Source organism: Ostrea edulis, chromosome 10 (genome assembly GCF_947568905.1).
Source record: "Ostrea edulis chromosome 10, xbOstEdul1.1, whole genome shotgun sequence".
Lineage (NCBI taxonomy): Eukaryota > Metazoa > Mollusca > Bivalvia > Ostreida > Ostreidae > Ostrea > Ostrea edulis.
Window position 1 is genome coordinate 7,630,754 of NC_079173.1, and position 20,026 is coordinate 7,650,779.

General features: G+C 36.5%; 1 protein-coding gene across 1 annotated transcript; it reads left to right on the forward strand.

The window, feature by feature from the left end:
• The first annotated feature begins 234 nt into the window (after positions 1-234).
• LOC125666692 (ficolin-2-like) lies at positions 235-19,166 on the forward strand. Its single transcript, XM_048899899.2, has 6 exons — positions 235-1,139; positions 4,902-4,989; positions 6,332-6,471; positions 9,395-9,491; positions 14,840-15,004; positions 17,204-19,166. Exons 1-6 carry the CDS (start codon positions 825-827, stop codon positions 17,464-17,466), a joined length of 1,068 nt encoding a protein of 355 aa, XP_048755856.2. The 5' UTR covers positions 235-824; the 3' UTR covers positions 17,467-19,166.
• The last annotated feature ends 860 nt before the right edge of the window (positions 19,167-20,026 follow it).

Below are 20,026 nucleotides of genomic sequence, written 5' to 3' on the forward strand. Positions count from 1 at the left end.
CCACATCTGGTATGTCCACTGGTTGGTTTACTCTACTCCTAACACAATTACAGGAATTAAATAAGATTTATCTTAGTTCATTATCTCGACCTTTTCATGCGTAGAGTTTGGCAGGATATTGACAGGTATAGAATTTGGTAGGATAATGACATGCTTCTAAAGAAACCATTTCGATTTACACGTTGAAGTCAATGAAATAAAGTTTTAGTCTTTAGTTTTGCAATGGAGTGGTGCATTTAAACATCGATAATCAATTATCCAATCTTTGTCAAAAATCGCATACTTGAATGACATTTTACAAACACCTACTAAATTAGTAATTCACGATTATTTACATTTATCTATGAAACATTATATTATAAGAATCTTTCAACTCCAATAAATCGTTCCTAGCAAAAAAGACCCTTATCTTATCCAACAATGTTTGAAAACGTCAAAGGATCTCTTATTTTGCATAATTGTAAAAAAAAAAAAAAAAAATTCTTCTGTGGAATTTATACTTTAGCCCTCTTCTGCTCGGAATGGCTCCTATGATGTGTAAACGTCCTCTTGATAATTAAAATCGGTAAATCGATCGTGCTCTGTTGTTAAACATCTTCCCAACAGCCCGAGAAATTAGATACAAGTCGAATGTAAATCCACACTATCTAGCAAGGATGTCGTTAGTTAAATAGTTAAATATTTTTGGACGTCAAATTCTAGACACATCCGACACATAGGATGTAAGATGTGGACAGAATTTGAAAATTTATTAGAAACATCAAATGGATTTTTAAAATATTGGTAAAAAAAGTGCGGATACCCCAAATTAGAAACTGAAAACCATGTCAAGATTATATAACACGGATTACATAACATCCGGATTAGAGAGGTTGTACTGTGTCTCCCTATTTTTGAATGTTGTATTTTTGACTGAAGGGTGTACAAATTACAGTTCCATTCGCGGAGAGAGATATATCGGTCCTGTTGTTTCCATAGTTACCATGGTGGGACCACAGCAGTGTGTTAAGGAATGTCTGGCCAGACCCACCGTCTGTGGGGGCGTGAACTACAAGAGAACACACTTCCTCTGTGAAATCGTAACATCCATTGATAAAACGGAACCGGATGTGGAGTACGTTAGAATTAGACTTAATGATGTAAGTGTTATAAAAGCTATTTTTATATTCATGAAAATAATTCATCGTCCTTATGACCCAAGCTGCATTTTATCTATATTCATAATGGAAACCTAAACTTGGCATAGCCACATCTTTGAAATACATCCGAAGTGATCGAAAACAACACGAATCGGTAGATTTTTGGACTGTCTGTTTGTCCGTAAATTTTTTAACCTTTACCATAATCTCTTAACGCTTTGTGCTAAGGCTTTTAAATACATAGTGTATTTAACAGTGTGACATTTAACTCCGAACACGATAAAACGTCCGGAGTTTCGCCAGCCCTTTTATCAAGGATTCAGATAAAGCCTTTACAATACAAATACGGGATTTTATGTTCACAAGACATTTACGCAAAAACTTGAACCTTGATTATAATCTTTTCACGCTTTGTGCTAAGGCTTTAATACATAATGTATTAATTCAAAGTGTATATTTTGTGAAAATACCTTTTCTTTGTATCAAAATGTTTGACCTCATGACCTTCACCTTGAAGTTTGACCTATTTATGAAAAACTTTAACTTTGACCTGTGTGAACGCTGAGAGCGAGGGATTTCATATTTACATTCCTTGAATTGTGAAAAGACGGCTAGTTGTGTTCGGCGCGTCCGTGTGTCAATGCTTTCCAGCAGAAATCATCTGTGGTAATAAACACTCAAATATGCTTGATTCATCGCTTCTTTATTACGGAAATAGCATACGCAAATATCAAGCCCAATCAAAAGTTCGAGGAATGTTTTAAGCACTAAGCTTTTTTCAAAGTCAACAAACTAGTGATACTTTGCATCTTTTAGTTGTTCTATTTAATAAACTTTAAAACATATATTCTGCCCTAAACTAGTACTGTTTTTATTTTTTATTTATATGAGAAATCTCATTATTACGATACAACACAGTGGTTCCCACTTTTATGATCCCCCCCCCCCCCATATATATATATATACCTTAACTCTTGTCTGGGTCCACTTGAAGCCAGCCCCCCCCCCCCCCCTTTGCTTTTTTAACATGTCATATTGAATCGAAACCACGTATATAAAACTTGAGCTGGTACTTGATATATTAGGCAGGGTGTGATAAAATTTCAGATAAACTCGTCAGTATTTGCACTATACGAGAATGGATTTAAATTATACATTGATATACAGTTCGTTTGAATAAATCCATGTTCAACTACAGGACTTGGGGCATGGATCATGCTACAACCCCACCCACCTTATTCCTTCTCTGACCTGGGATCAAAACATTTATTTTCATTTTACTTATGTTTTGTAACTATACATTGAAGATTAGACCGATCGAAAAATGCTATTGTTATATCTGTTACGCATTAGTTCTTACAGTCGCTGAAAACGTAAATTCTACTAAAACATGACAGAGGCGAAAAAATACATTTTAGATGATCTTTTTACAATTTATAAGTAACACAAAATATGTGTAGATACCATATCAGAAAAAAGTAAGTAGCCGACAAGACCTTTCTTGAACCAGAATTACTTTGCTTAATACGGAGGCATCAGTGTTCTATGGAATTCGATATATACACATTTTAATATGCAAATTACATGTAAACATCCGTTCAAATTTTCAAATTTAAAGGACTCGGCTTTGCTTGTATTTGTAAATGAAACTAAACATTATACTTAGGTTTCCTTTGAAAGTTATGTTTGACAATTTCTATGTCCCATTCCTATCGTTTTCCATTCATTTCAGTTTCTGTTTGGTGACGTTCATGTTCTATCTATAGAAGATCTACAGGTGTATAACTTCTTTCAATTTGATATCAGATTAAAAACTCTTGATATCGACGAAAACGCTTTCTCAATCGTACAACCGGTCTCGGCAGATCAGTGGTAAAGCATTCGCTTTGTAACCGGAAGTTCGTGAGTTTGAGCTCCGCTCGTGCCATGACCTCATCAAGCCTACGACGTAAACTTAGGGTGGTTTTATTGCAGAGAAACCAGTTTAGGTTCCAACTCGGTTTTTAAAACTTTCCATTTATTTTCAAAACTGGTTTTGAATCGGTGTCAACCCAAAACCCCCTTTTTTTTATCGGTCTTAAACTGAAACTAGTTTCTGGAAAACTTGGGGCGAATTTGTTGCTCATCAACTGGTTAAGGTTTTGGTTTATGAGTTTGAAAATAGTTTTCAAACCAGTTTTGGTTTCACTTTGGTTTACAGCGAAGAAACAAATGAGCAGTTTAAATAACAAATATGGCGTCTAGAAGACAAAAACTAGTATGTGTATCTCTAATCCTTCATAATATATTATTAGAAAGCGATGATACGGAAGATCCTGAAGTTGGGCTTTCTCAAATCCAAATGCAAACATCAATGTGCTCTGCTCTGATGAGCCTGGTCCCCCAAAGTCGGATCAGAGTCCCTACATATCCTTTTTATGTTGAGGAGGTAATTCCCCAGTATACCGAGCATCATTTCAGACACAGATTTAGAATGAGTCAAGACACTTTTACATCCCTCTTGTCAATGTTTGAAAAATTTAAAGACAAAACAATAATATCAATGGAAAAACAATTATTCATTTTCATACGCAACCTAACGACTCAAATGACAATACAAGCCATTGCTGACCAAATTGGAGTATGTGAATATACAGTATTTGGTATCGTGAAACGTCTTGCTAATATTGTTTGTCGAGAATTTCTAAAGGAATACATAAAATGGCTTGTTGGTGAAAAAGTTTCCAACATCGCCATGCTGGATTGATTTCCCGCCTCTTTCGTAAACCGAATAAAACTGCCCCCAGAGGTGGTTTAGTTGGTTTAACGAACTGGTTTAAGTTTTGGTAAAAACAAATAAAAAACCAGTCTTGGTTTTAAACTAGTTCAAAACCAGTTCGAAAAACAAATGAATAGTTTACTAAACTGATTCGAAACTAAAACTAGTTTAAGCACAACAAATTCGCCCTTGAAACCACCTCCGGGTGCGGTTTCGGCGGTTTTAACTCTGTTCAACATTGGAGACTACAGAAGTTTTAGACTGGAGTGTCGCACTAGCCTCCAACAGTTTGATCGTATTGAGCAATTTACTGATCACCCTTGCTGTGAAAAAAACATTAACATTAATTCAGAACATATAACTGACAAAATGCATTTCATAATTATATTGAAAAAAGTCATCTCACACACTCCAAATATCCCTGGAAATATATCTGCAATTGTTTGTAGAAACATATTTGACATAAATCAACAATTGTTTTTCAACTGTGGTTTTCACACAAAAGTTCAAAGATAAGATGAAGAAATATCTTCTGATTCATTGTACGAAAAAATCAAATAGGTACAGAGTATGTAAGTACTATGTTTGCTATTTTTATGCTTTTTTTTCTAAAACCGAAACTTTCCATTTAGTGCCAAACCTTCAAACCGGTTTCGAACTAATGATAAAAACCTAAACCTAAACTCAAACTAGTTTTTAATCAATAAATTCGCCCATAAGTAGCGATTAGCCCTTGACAATCACGTTTCTTTCGAATATGACCTTGAAAACGGAGGTCCCATGTCACGGCGGGCGTCGGTACGTTAGAGAACCTACATTGATACAGCCCTGAGCGATAAGCATAGGTCTAAATTTGTGATGAATCACCTTCAGCGGTGACATTTCAGTGTGAGTGTAAAATTCTCGACGGGACGTAAAACAATCATGCATCCATTTTTGTATAAGCTTTGATTGATGATACATTTTGCTAAAGGCTCTATCAGATTGTATTTACTTATTTCGAGGTGTCTTGTGGCCAGTCAGAATGCATATCGTGTCTACCAGGCGAGAAATGCGTCCGATTATCCAGCAGTCGCACGCATTGTATCAGAGGTACGTCACACGACTCATTTACTTATAGTTCAAGGATATTGCATACCAGTGACCTCTATAGCGAAGGTCATATAGTGTCTGTCAGTATCATGCTCCTCTGCTTTTTTAGGGGTCATCCATAATTGTCAACCATTTTCCAAAGCATGCAAAAAAGCACGCTCGGGGGGAGGGGGGTAAAAAATCGACAATTTTACCGTACGCTCTTTTTTTCTCTTCCGGATTTATTTCATAAAAGTATTGATCATTGTACAAAAGTGTAATGCCTATAAAAAAAAAAGACGACAAGATAAGACAAAGACATCTTTATTTTTTTCTATAAAAACAAAAATCTATTATGTACACAAGATTTGCACATTTATAAAACATTATATCATTCATATATAACAAGAAATAGGGGTACCAATATTAAAGAACTCATTGTTTGAACTAAATTGCTCATAAACTTGATTGTCGACCTTCTTGTTGGGAATTTAAAAATGGTTGATGTACACTTTTTGAGGGGGGGTGGGGGGTCTCAAAAAGTGTGCTTTTTGCACACTTTGGAAAATGGTTGACAATTATGGATGACCCTTAGCTCACCTGATCATTCGTTGTCCGTCGTTTGTTTGTAAACCTTTCACAATTTCATCTTCTCCAGAACCATGGCCAATTTCAATCACACTTGTTACACATCATCCAAGGGTGAAGGGGATTCAAATTTGTCCAATGAAGGGTCATACCCCCTTCAAAGGGGGGGGGGGGTAATCATGAAATGCAAAAATAGGGTGACGTCATTTAAAAATCTTCAAGAACCACTGGGTCAAAGAATTTTACATTTACATGAAAGCTTCCTGATATAGAACAAATTTATTTTTGTTCAAATCATGGCCCCGGGAGTAGGTTGGGGCCACAGTAGGGTTCTAAATTTTAATTTCGAGTATATAGGAAAAATCTTAAAAACCCATCTCAAAACCACTTGCTTGTCGTAAGAGACGAGGCGACTAAATGGGGCGGTCCTTTGGATGAGATCGCAAAATCGTGTCACAGCAGTTGTGGCACATTAAAGATCATTCCCTGCTGAAAAATCGTATGCCTATATAGGCCTAAATTTTGCAGCCCTTCACCGGCAATGGTGACGTCTCCATATGAGTGAAACATTCTCGAGTGGGACGTTAAACAAGATGCTACCAACCAACCTACTGTTACGGCCCTGTGCGCCACCTACAATTAAGGACATCGTGATATAAGTTATTGATTGTGTGATTGTATGTTGTTTAACGTCACTCATCCGAAGGACCGCCCCATTTAGTCGCAAAGGAACCCATAACAGACAACCATAATAATTTACATCCTTATTTTTCAGATGACTATGCTCCAGCTGACTGTACTGCGATATACAGAATGGAATCGTCCTTACCCAGCGGGCTGTACCAAATAAAAATTCCCGCCATTGGTTATTTGAATGTTTTTTGTGAAATGAAGACCGATGGAGGAGGCTGGACAGTAATTATCTCAATTAATTAATGATTAACTATAATTAATTTTACTTATTGATTAATGAACAGATTGTATAAGGTTTACTGGTTACAGAAGCTAGTGGTTATTAGCCAAAGGGGACTTTAGGTTTGCGCTCCGTCTGATCAGTTTTAAGCACTTTTTTCTCTGTTCTTGCTGATATTTATTTGATATTTGGTACATTGCTTTTCCATAACAAGTTACACATTAAGTTCGAATTTCGTCTCGGTCCGTTGATTTGTCATTAAGTTAAGGCCTTTGGTTTTAGAAAAATAGCATGAATTATTAGTGAACATAACAGTTTCTTATTTCTGTAGATAAGAGTACTACACTCATTAAATCTTCTACAGGTAGCATAGTAATACCACAATGTAGCTATATTATTCATAATCACCAACATTTCACAGTTCATTAATTTGGTTAAACACTTAAACTTAATTATAAAGAAGTAAAAATCACTTGGTATGCAATTTCACCTACATAATTACTTTTTTCTTGAATGTCATTGGTTTTTTTTACAAATATTCTGTTATATACTGTCAATTTATATTTGTGTTTACCCAAATTACTCAATACAGATATCTATATGTTGATAGTATCTTTATTTGATAAGCATAAACATCACCGTCATTATATAGAATATATAGTAGATATAACGTAATAGGCATAAACAATTGCAAACTGATGCAAAAGGCCACCTTAAACCAGGAATAAAACACTGAAATTGTTTTACTTGAGTATGACTGTACATAAGTCCATTTGAGGAAATTTGGTTTAAAGTGGCCCTCCTGTTGAAAATGACTGAAATATGGAAAAATCGTTCTCAAAATTTACCTCGAGACTTAGCAGACTGTCAAACGTGAAACCATTAAAGTTGCATGCCTGGGTAGACTAGTGGTTTAGGTGCTTGGTAATCTTACACTTAAAGCATACATTCCGAGTTCAATTCCAATATTTTCCCAATTTTTTTTTTTTTTTTTTTTTTTGGCTTTTCATTGGGGTGTCATCTTCTTGGGGGGGGGGGTATAAATGTGAAACATATATTTTAACAAATAGTAGCCATTTTATCATAACTTCCAATATTTGCAAGTTACGACTTAAAGAAAAGGAATTTATTCTGAGATCACTGTAGTTCCGTTTGTTTACACTAACCTGTTCCTGTGTGCATATGATTTTCAAACTGTAATGTAGCTGACGAAAAGCTAACCAAATACTACAAGAAAAGGGGCACAAATTCACAGCATGTAATAAGTGAAAATAGGTCAAGGGAGGAAAACAACTGTTATACAGTTTGACTTTCTCAAAAGTAAATATAAAAAATCATATAGCAACTGTCATATGATATTAAGCCAAAGCTAGACACTCAAATTATCAACCAAAGGTAAATGTATTGATGAAATCTATTAAAGGTGCTGCAACCGTGTCAGAAAAAGACAGTGAGCTAAGTAATGCCATATGTAAAAGGGTTGTTGTGTGATATGAATGCACCTATGGAAATATTGTACTGTTCATCATTCCACATAGGGACATGGTTTATTGATTACTCATATAAATGTCAGTAATGCTAAACTGCGGCAGTTATTTATATTGGTTAACGAAACATTAAAAACGTTGGCCTTATATTTAAAAATAACACGCCAGTCTATTATTTGAAATCGGTGTTTCCCTTTCAATTTCTGAGTCGGCTGTTTCGTCAGCAAAAGCGCTATACCTCTTTGTCTTTTTTCCTGATCTAGTCTTTGTATCGGAATAGTAGTTGATTTCCAACCATTTCTATCCTGGCTCCCCTTTACCATTAGCTATTTAATGAACTTTGAATATTGTTGCGGTCTAATCATTTTTGCGATCGGTAGGGGACTATATATTGCCATGTAATACTCTCAGAATGCCTGTTTTACCTTATCGATGGTGTTTTATCCATTACCATTATTCATTTTCATTAATGTGCCAAGTCGATATATCCCAGTGAACTCGAAATAAAAGACACCACAGAGTCTTCCACATCTACTTCACACTTGGATATTTTATTGACCAAAACTAACAACTCCCTTTATATGATAAATGGGATGATTCCGGTTTTTCCATTGTTAACTTTCCATATTTATGTACATGAAGCAATATTCCATGATAATGTATGTCTCTCAACTGATTCGATGCTTTATAGCATTTTCTGTGTATGATAGTGTTAAACCAAGGCAGGTTACACACAAGTTAATATTACAGAGGTATCAGCAATCGTTAAAAAATCTTGATATAACGATGTAATTTACAAATATAACCTGTCGATATGTCGAACGCTGTCTGGCGTGCTTCATACCATTTCCTACGCAGTTCTTCAGATACTCATTTTGACTACGAATTACTCCGTTTATCTGGTCAAGGTCACAGCGGGAGAGATCGGTCAACAAGGGGATGCCTACTTCTCCTAGGCACCTGATCCTACCTCTGCCTGTGTTTGCCTCCATCTTTGTTCTGTATTCTTTATCATACTATAGGAATTATGAGGCTGTTCGTTATTTTCAGTTTTCATATAACAAACATTTAAAAACGCTATATGTATAGATACCATCCATGAGTTGTAGTAGTGACGTATGATTTCTCATTATGATGTCATGTAATGTTGTGGAGTTTTGTTGATATTTTGGAACATACATATGTACCCGTACTGCATTGTGATGGACAGAACTGACAAAAAGAGTAGTCCTTTTACTTTTATGTGTACATGTATATAAACTTGGTATTTGTGAAATGATTAAAAACATACAAGTTTGAAGGTAGTGAAATTAATTTCTAATAATATAAGCGATTAAATTAAGGCTTTAAACTGAACTATTCTATAATCACTCATTCTTTCCTACTGAATCTTATTTCTTGTAAGGCAATAATTTCAGCTAGGACTCTGTACTTTCAGGTTTTTCAGCGTCGATTGGACGGCTCTGAAGATTTTTATCGAACATGGTCGGAGTACAAGAACGGCTTTGGAAATCTGACGTCAGAATTCTGGCTAGGTACTAGACAATTAATTGTATTTTTGGCAAATTTTGTTATATATTAAAAAGAACTAAAGTTAATGTGAACTTCAGCAAACATATCCATTATTTCACAATACAATAGCTTAATGGTTAATGGTACTTTCACATTCACGGATTTTTCTTACGGATCCTTACGTATTCCACAAATCCGTAAAAGTACACGGATTGTTACGATTTAGTCACGGATACCGACGAGTGATTTACGAATGCTTGTGATTGACTACGAGTTGGAGATCCGTAAGGACTTGTAAGAAAACTCCACGAGTGTGAAGGTGGTATTAATCGTAAAGTTTAAGTATGTACTCGTAAAGTAATCGTGTCTATACGTAAAGCGCTCGTAATGACTCTGAACAATCCGTAAAGCGATTGTAACCCAACGTGAATGAAATCGTAAATATCACTTAGGCATTCGTAATAATTCGTAAACAACTCGTAAACTATCCGTAACATGTCGTAAACTAACCGCAAAGATTCATAAAAAGAACTTTTTACGAGTGTTTTACGGATTCTTACGAGCAGTTTACGTGTTCTTGCGATCAGTTTACGATATTACGGATTGTAACAAGTTATTTACAGGTTATTTACGGAAAATGAAATCCGTGGACAATGTTTTTGACATGTCAAAAAATTTGCCCCTACTTTCACGGATTCCTACTAGTGTGTGCGGGTTGTGATGAGTTATTAACGGTACCGACGAGTGATATACGAATGCTTGCGATTGACTACGAGTCGGAGATCCGTAAGGACTCGTAAGAATCAAAGTACTTAAAGTACTCGTGGGAGTTGAACATTGTGGAAATTCAGTTAGAACAGATAGCACTGGAAGGGTAGGGGGATAAATGACTGAATATTATCATGATTTTAGATACAAATCAACTGTTGTTGTTTTTCAAAGCGTTACAACAGTAAACATGGATAATGGAAGACCCATGGGCCATAACGCTCCTCGAGTAACTGAAGTCGTGTTGTTGTTTTCTAGAATTTCACCCCTTTATATTCTCATGAAAAATGTGACCACATATTATGGCCCAAACATTCAAATCAATATGGTTATCAATGCCTTGCAGTTATGAAGAAGTTTTTTCCCCTGTATATATACATTCAAGTTTAATCCTAGTTGTAGCTAATTCTAAGGATTCATTACTTGAAAAGGTAGTCCAATATGCTAAACTGTCACCTGAGTATACTACAGTCCTGTAGAGGATCAATGGAATGGTAAATAATTGTATAATAACTCAAAATAAATGAAATGCAAAAAAAATAAAAATTGTCCGGCATCGGAAATGCACAAGCCGAGTTGCGCAAGGAATGGGCATAGAGGGAACCGGCAGAAAAGTTTGCAAGAATTATCAAGAAGGGAGCAAAATTTTGCGTACATAAATTTCAGCAGACTTAAATCCTTTGTGACCTTGACCTTTAACCCTTGACCAAAATCAATAGGCTTCTTTGTCTCATCAAGGGCGATAATCCATCTAAGTTTAATTGAGATCCTATAATTTGTTAAAAAATTATAGTGCAGAAAACAAAATTTTCTCCAAATTTCAGTCTATTTATAGCCACTGTTACTTTGTCCTTTGAGCTTGTGACCCCGTAATCGATAGGCTTCTTGTCTTACTTAATCGATCTAAGTTTGATTGAGATCCTATAATTCGTTCAAGAGCTATGGTGTGGAAAACAAAATTTTCTCCAAATTTCAGTCTATTTATAGCAAGTTACCTTGACCTTTGACCTAGTGACCCCAGAATCGATAGGCTTCCTGGTCTTACTGAGGGTGACAATCCATCTAAGTTTGATTGAGATTGTATGATTCGTTCAAGAGCTATGGTGCGAAAAACAAAATTTTCTCCAAATATCAGTCTATTTATAGCCAATGTGACCTTGACCTTTGACCTAGTGACCCCAGAATCGATAGGCTTCCTCATCTTACTGAGGGTGACAATCCGTCTAAGTATGAATGAGATCCTTTAATTTGCTCAAGAGCTATGGTGCGGAAATGAAATGTTGATGGGTGCCCGCCTGCCCGCCCAAAGGCACTTCATCAGATCATAAGCCGTGTTCGACTTCATCGCAACTCCGCTAAAAATGAAACACTAGTCAAATAATGTTATTTATAGCCAAGGTATTTGGGATATTATACTGTGGCTCAAACTGGGGGTGAATGAACCTGACAGTATGGGAAGCATATAGTGGAATCAGACTTGTGATGCTGGAAATCTATTGTGATTAATAAACTATGCATGTACAAGATCCATAATTATTTTTTTTTCAGTTGGTGAGGGAGAATCCTCATGTCTCTTTCATCTGTAGACAAATAAACAATGTGTTTTGACCAGAGCAATTTCCAATCCTTTTTTGCAGCATAAATTCAACATTGTGGCAACTGGGTTAAACTTTGATAGTGAAGTCATACATGGCAGCACCTTATCCCATGCTCTTAAAATTTCTGTTTGACACACACTCATGACATCCACTCAAACATTACAGAGTGCAGCAAAATCCCATTGTAATAGGGGATTCAAAATGGATAACTGGTACAAAATATGGTACATACTATTCAAAAAGGATAATGAATTTGACATATTGATGTGTTGGAAAAGGAAATTCTGACATCGGGGCTCTAAGCGTTTTCAAACATTGTCATTTGATAAAAGTGTTCTACATTTTTAAAAATAGAGATTAATATGTCTTTACATACATAGGTGAGAAAGTTTCCATTATTCCTAGCCGAGACATGCCATGTATGCACAAAAAATTCATAAACAAATATCACACTACTCACGTAGAAAATGTGGACCTTACCGTCATCAAGCGCAGCGAAACACGCCATTTCGAGATTTTCGTCGACGAAAGCTCGGTAACAGTAATGAATAAGGTACACTCATTTTGTATGATCTATTTTGTGACTTTCTTTATTAAAAGGAACAGTTCTCTAATGTGTAACGTGCAATTACTACGTAATTCAATAACTTGAAGCAGTTTCACTTTGCAACCGGATATAAGAAATTTTATTTCGTATTCCGATCCCAATCGAAAGTTGTTGACTGGGAATGACGTGTTTTAATTCAATATACATGTAACATCAAGCATTTTTTATATCACATTAAAAAAAACCAAATATATACACATACACAATGTTGTAGAGTTATTTCTTGTAAATTTTCTGAGGTTTCGCCACGGTGTCAATAGGTCTTGTGTGCAGTTGTCGTTCGTTTCCCTATCAATATTTATAGGTGACGCTGCGCTACAAACGACAATTTTCAACCTTATCTTTTATTTTTCTATGTATATCAGTATCAATTTGATCGAAATCTTGTATTCAAATTGATTTGAATACAATATCATTGCATTTACTTACATGTCAATTATCAAAATTAGATTAATTCAGAAAAGTTACATGGATTATTTAATGGCGGATGTTTATAAAAGTTTATGTTGATTTACCTAGGAGTAAATCAGCTGACACAGAACCCCCGCTGACGACCACTATACAAATCAATACAAATTACTGCGCAGAAAAGTGCGTGATGACCCAGGGAGATTGAACATAGTTCAACTCCCAAAAATCCGTGAGTGTGAAGGTGGTATAAGACTCGTACATGAAGTCTGTTGAAATCGTCAAGAAAACAAACTACATATATAGCATTTCACATATATGTACTACACACACACGCGCACGCACCTTTCTTTTGACCACCAATCTTTTGAAACCACTTTTCAGAAACATCGTCATATTGTCACCTGTAATGCATTAGTGAAAGGGAAGAACATTGATCAATCTCATATTTCCCATAAAGCAAACTTAAGAGTATGGCACACCCAGAACCCTGAACACACTAGAGGCGAGATCCCAGGAGGAGTAAGCATCCACTGTATCCTGTATTTTCTCTGCGAATTTTTACGTGACCTTATGACGTATAATTAAAAAAAAATAGCAAAACTCGCATTCCAGGTCACCTGACTTCGGGGTCTGTCTGGTGACGTAATGCCAATCATAATTTTAAACGAGAGTCCCACAGGCCGTATCGGTCGCCTAAGTATTAGTTATAAATATCACTAGTCCCGAGTGGTTAGAGCATCGCGCTCAAAATCACACGGCCTCTCACTTCTGGTCGGCGCAGGTTCGAATCCCGCTCACGCCGGTAAGTGAGAAAGTTTCCCAGTTTACTTTCGGAAGGTCGGTGGTCTCTTCCCAGGTACATTGTATCTGGATTCTCTCTTCTACCAATAAAAACTGGGCGCCACCAGATAGACCTACATTCTGCAACCCCTCACCGGCCATGGTGACGTCTCCATATGAGTGAAAGATTCTCGAGAGGGACTTTAAACAATATTCAAACAATCATTCAATTAATTTAGTATCAATAGCATTAAAAAGGTATCTAAATGTTTTACACATATACACTGTATATACCAAGTTCGGCCACGCCCTGGAGTCAGAAGTGAAAACCTCTACCCCGGGGATCATAAAATCTATAATATTGGTAGTAGTCTTCCTTATCTACATGCCTTTAGCTTTCTTATACATGTACGGTTATAAATAAGAAAAAGTTTTGAAAAATGGTCAATTTCTGCTGTGCCCCCAAGACTCCAGAAATTTACAAATTAAGCACCCCTCGTCCCAACGATGCTTCATACAAAATTTGAAAAGAATTGGAATGGTAGTTATTAAGAAGTTATAAATGTTCTATTGTTTACACATTTAATAAATGACCATTTTGGCCCCATCCTGATACCAAAACCCTAACCCTGGGATCATCAAATTTACAATTTTGGTGAAGGACTACCTGCTCATTTTAAACATTCATTTAGTTTTTATTCAGTATCAATAGCACTAAAGAAAGTGTTATTTAAATGTTTTACACATAAATGCTATACCAAGTTTGGCCCCGCCCTGGGGTTAGAACCTCTATCCCGGGGGTCATGAAATTTACACTTTCGGTAGAGGCTTTCCTGCTGAATATCATTATGCATTTGGTTTTTCTAACACATTTTGAAAATTGGTTAATTTTTATAAGTTATTGCCCGCCCCTCAGGCTCTTGGGGTACAAGTGTCCTGAAATTTACAATTATGTTCCCCTTGTCCCAGTGATGCTTCATACCAAATTTGAAAAGAATTGGAATGGTAGTTTAAAATATTCAATTGTTAACACACGATGGACTCAGATAGATTGCAATAGGTCAACTGAGTGACTCAGGTGACCTAAAAAAAAAAAAAGCAATCATTGCGTTATGTTCGATTTCGCATAAATTATGACATTCGTGTTGGGGGCGTATACATTGTAAACGCTGTTAATGAAGCATATCATTCTTGCTTTTTGTTAAAGGTAATGACAAACTACACTATTTACTGAGTCAAGGAGAGTACGAGTTCCGGGTAGACATGGGTGACTTCAACAATCAGACACGTTATGTAAAATACACCACAATTACCATTGGCAACGAGGCTTCCAAATACGTCATATCTTTGACTGGATTTTCGGGGAATGTCGGTAAGATATAACCCAAATCATGAAAAATAACGTCTCCATATGAGTGAAAAATTCTCGAGAGGGACGTTAAACAATATTCAGTCAATCAATCAATTGGAAATTGAAGCTTCAAGAATTTGAATACAATTTGGGTAAGAGGTGTACGGTTAAAATAAAAATTTACACCTCATGAACAACTAAGGGTGTCACTTCTTTCAGGCTATTTCTTACTAGGATCATTGTAAAAGTCATTTATCCATCACGATTTGTGAAGTTTGAGGTAATCTTGAAGTCACTTCCTCACCCAGGGAAGATGACGTGAACAAGATGCATAATAAGAAAGGTGTCATGAACAAGCTATATTTTGTATCATGATAAGGGAGATGTAAACAAGTTACATAGAGATGTCATGAACAAGTTGCATTATGTATCATGTTAAGGGATATGTCGTGAACAAGTTAGATTCAGGATCATGTTAAGGAAGGTGTCGTGAACAAGTTACATAAGGGAGGTGTCATTAAATAGTTACATAAGGGAAGTGTCATGTTAAGGGAGGTGTTGTGAACAAGCTACATAAGGAAAGTATCATGAACTATTTTAAATAAGAAATGTGTCGTGAACAACTTACTAAGGGAGGTGTCCAATAATTTTTGCGACCGGTAAGGGACTATGTATTCCATGCAATATTCTCAAAATGTTTGTTCTGATGGTGGTGAAATCAGATATCCTGGTGATGGTGATGGTGAGTGTGGTCACCTCAGTAGTGGTGAAAACAGATATCCTGGTGGTGGTAAATATTGTTAACCCGGTGGTGGTAAGTGTTGTTAATGTTATTTACCTGGTGTTGGTAAGTGAAAGATGAAGATGACGAACAGCAATCAATCTCACAACTCCTATAAGCAATAGAAAATAGAGAGTTGGCAAAAACGGACCCCTGGACACAGCTGCCTAGGAGGAGTAAGCATCCCCTGTCGACCGGTCACACCCGCCGTGAGCCCTATATCCTGATCAGGTAAACGGAGTTATCCGTAGTCAAAATCAGTGTGCCAAGAACAGCCACCTAACAATCGGTATGAAACACGTCAGACAGCTTTTGACCCAATGATAGGTTGTAGTGGCAAACTAGATCGTTACAACGACCATAGAATTTGTGAAATTCTTACTTTAAACGATACTGTTGAAACCCTTGCACCATCAACTTGATTGTCAGTAGCCTTCCTCGATTTAAAAACTGACAATACACAGAACAACCTCTTGCGTATAGAATCAGTTGAGAGATATAAACACCATATGCAGGTAATAATGGAATAATGTTACATGAATATGGGAAGTTGATGATGGAAAAGCTCTGTTGTTAAACTTGTGGTGGTAAGTGTAGTTAACCTGGTGGTGTTAAGTGTAGTTGACCTGGTGGTGGTAAGTGTTGAAAACCTTCTGGTGTTAAGTGTTGTTTACCTTGTGGTGGTAAGTGTTGATAACCTGGTTGCAAGTGTTGTTAACTTTGTGGTGGTAAGTGCTGTTAACCTGGTGGTTGTAAGTATCATTAACCTGGTGGTGGTAAATGTTAATAACCTGGTAATGGTAAGTGTTAACCCTGTCATGGTAAGTGTTGATAACCTGGTGGTAAGTGTTGATAACCTGGCGGTGGTAAGTGTTGTTAACTTGGTGGTGGTAAGTGTTGTTAACTTGGTGGTGGTAAGTGTGGATAACCCTGTGGTAGTAAGTGTTGTTACCTGGTGGTCGTAAGTGTTGATAACGCTGTGGTAGTAAGTGTTGTTAACCTGGTGGTCGTAAGTGTTGTTAGTGTTGATAACCTGGTGGTGGTAAGTGTTGATAACCCTGTGGTAGAAAGTGTTGTTAACCTTGTGGTGGTAAGTGTTGATAAACTTGTGGTGGTAAGTGTAGTTGACCTGGTGATGGTAAGTGTTGAAAACTTTTGGTGGTAAGTGTTGCTAACCTGTTGGTGGCAAGAGTTGATAACTTGGTGGTGGTAAGTGTGGCTACCCTATAGTTATCCTGTTGGTGGATCCAGGTGTATGGTCCACTTGTTACAGAAGCAACAATTCTATATTTAGTTTGTTTTATTTGTTGTTTTACTCGGGTGACCCTTAAGGTCAACGTATTTTATAATTTCTGTTCATTTGCAAATGTCCATAGCTTGTCTAATCGATATGCATTAGATACTCTCATACTAAATCCGTTTCTCTTTCTCTTCTAAAGACGATTGCTTCACATCATCAGGACAACCAATAAACAATATGAAATTTTCAACAAAAGATCAAGATAATGATGTCTATTCCGGAAGCTGTGCAGTGAAGTTCTCATCTGGATGGTGGCACAGGCATTGTCATTGTTCTAACCCGAATGGCCTCTACCTGGCGGGGGCAACGGTAACATTTGCAGATGGCATCACGTACCACCCGTGGCATACCCATTATTACTCTCTGAAAAATATTCAACTGATGGTTAGAAAAGTGGTGTAAAAAAGTGTCTGGTACAAGACAAAAGTTAGAAGTGTGGCATTGATTCCAGCTGTCGCAGAACAGGGGTTAGATCCGTTCACTGTGGGTATTTTGTGAATGTCATTATGATATACGATATCATTTCTGTACCTTTAAATATTCTTCCTTTACTGACGACTGTATGATTCAACACTTTCCTGACGTTCCTCAGTTTTATTATACTTGCCAGTTAATAACGATATCTCGAATTCCACACCGTTGCATTCAGTAAACTTTTATCCATATATCAAGCATTTATCACCTACATATGGTGTTTATATATCTCGAAGGATTCGATACGCAAGAACTTGTTCTGCGTATGGTCAGTTTTTAAATCGAGGCAGGCTACTGAAAAACAAATTGATGGTGCTGGGGTTTCAACAGTCTTATTTAAAGTCAGCATTTCGCAACTTCAATGGTAGTTATAGCTATCTAGTTTGCCAATACAACCTATCTAGTTTGCCAATACAACCTATCATTGGGTGAAATGCTGTCTGACGTGTTTCATACCGGTTGTTACACCGTTCTTGGCACACTGATTTTGACTACGGATAACTATGTTTACCTGAACAGGATATAGGGCTCACGGCGGTGTGACCGGTCGACAGGGGATACTTACTCATCCTAGACACCTGATCCTACCTCTGGTGTGTCCAGGGGTCCGTGTTTGTCCAACTCTCTATTTTCTATTGCTTATAGGAATTAGGAGATTGGTCACTGTTCGTTATCTTCACCTTTATAGGAATTATGAGATTGATCACTGTTCGTTATCTTCACCTTTATAAGAATTATGAGATTGATCACTGTTCGTTATCTCCACCTTTATAGGAATTGTGAGATTGATCACTGTTCGTTATTTTCACCTTTATAGAAGTTATGAGATTGATCACTGTTCGTTATCTTCACCTTTATAGGAATTATGAGATTGATCACTGTTCGTTATCTTCACCTTTATAGGAGTTATGAGATTGATCACTGTTCGTTATCTTCCCCTTTATAGGAGTTATGAGATTGATCACTGTTCGTTATCTTCACCTTTATAGGAGTTATGAGATTGATCACTGTTCGTTATCTTCACCTTTATAGGAGTTATGAGATTGATCACTGTTCGTTATTTTCACCTTTATAGGAGTTATGAGATTGATCACTGTTCGTTATCTTCACCTTTATAGGAATTATGATATTGATCACTGTTCGTTATTTTCACCTTTATAGGCGTTATGAGATTGATTACTGTTGGTTATCTTCACCTTTTATTACATTAATCACGAGTTCATGGTGTTGCCTTCTTGTTTATGATTTCGTTTAAAGCAACGTCAAAATGGCACATCATTATACATGTACTATATTTATATATCTGAGAGGTGAAATTCATAACAAGGTATCATAGGTGTTGACAACCTTTAGCTTGCTGCCATATTTGACAACCTGAATCAAAATATTCCCCAACCAACTTCACCCAAGTCATTTTCATTCCATGGTTGCAACATAACAATAAACTATTGTGAACTCATGATTACATTGTACAGATATAGATTTGGTAGTTACGTCTTTTGACAGTTTTGTTCAAAGTATTTTTTAGTTTTGAATGTTAATTGAATACCAAATGCACATTTCAAAGAGTTAAAGACATATTGCAATTCAGAGTGTTTAGAGGTGTTAAATGTTGAAAAAATGATAAATCTTTTTATTGTTGTTTTTGTAAACTGTAAAGTCAAGTTGTTATTGATAGTAAGGCAGAAATCACTGCATTTACTCAACTAATGTAAGGATAAACAAGACAGTTATTGACCGGGTCCTCGGACAACAGTTATTGACCGGGTCCTCGGACAACAGCTGTGTCGTTTGGCCCTCAAACTGAAACAGTTCAGTCCTCGCTTCAAACAAAACGCTGTTGTCCTCGAACCCAGTCAATAACTGTAAAATATTGCCCGGTCAACAGTTCGTAAACTGTTGACTGGTCAATAGACCACGAGCTGGTGACGTCTCAATATGAGTGAAAAATTCTTGAAAGGACGTAAAACAAACAATCATATGGCAACACAGTCAAAGGCTGATTCCTCGGACAACAGCAGCTTTGTTTGACCCTCGAACACATCGGTATGCAACTTCGCCAACAAACAAAAACCCAGTCAGTGATTGCATTATATAATCATATGATTTCAATTCACATTTCATTATTATCCTAATTGCAGAAATATAACCTTTTAGGGAAAATTGGAATTGTCTAATCATTGTATTTCAGAGAGCTTTTAACCGGTCCCGTAGCTAATTACTGTCTCTAATTGACTTTCATCAAATCTCCACGTGCACTTTGCAATTATTATCTGGGAGGCCACTATCGCGTTATCTCCAAATACACAATACTTAAATCCCAATCTTTATGTTAACATACACGATTTATCGTTACGCTTTATCGTTCGTGATTAACATCCCTGCTGCAATTACAACAATTTATAAAGTGTTTGACCTGAACTGACCGAGGGTCTCAGAAGGTTAGACCCATTAAAAACCTCTATAACTGTAAATTTGTCAGTAAGGC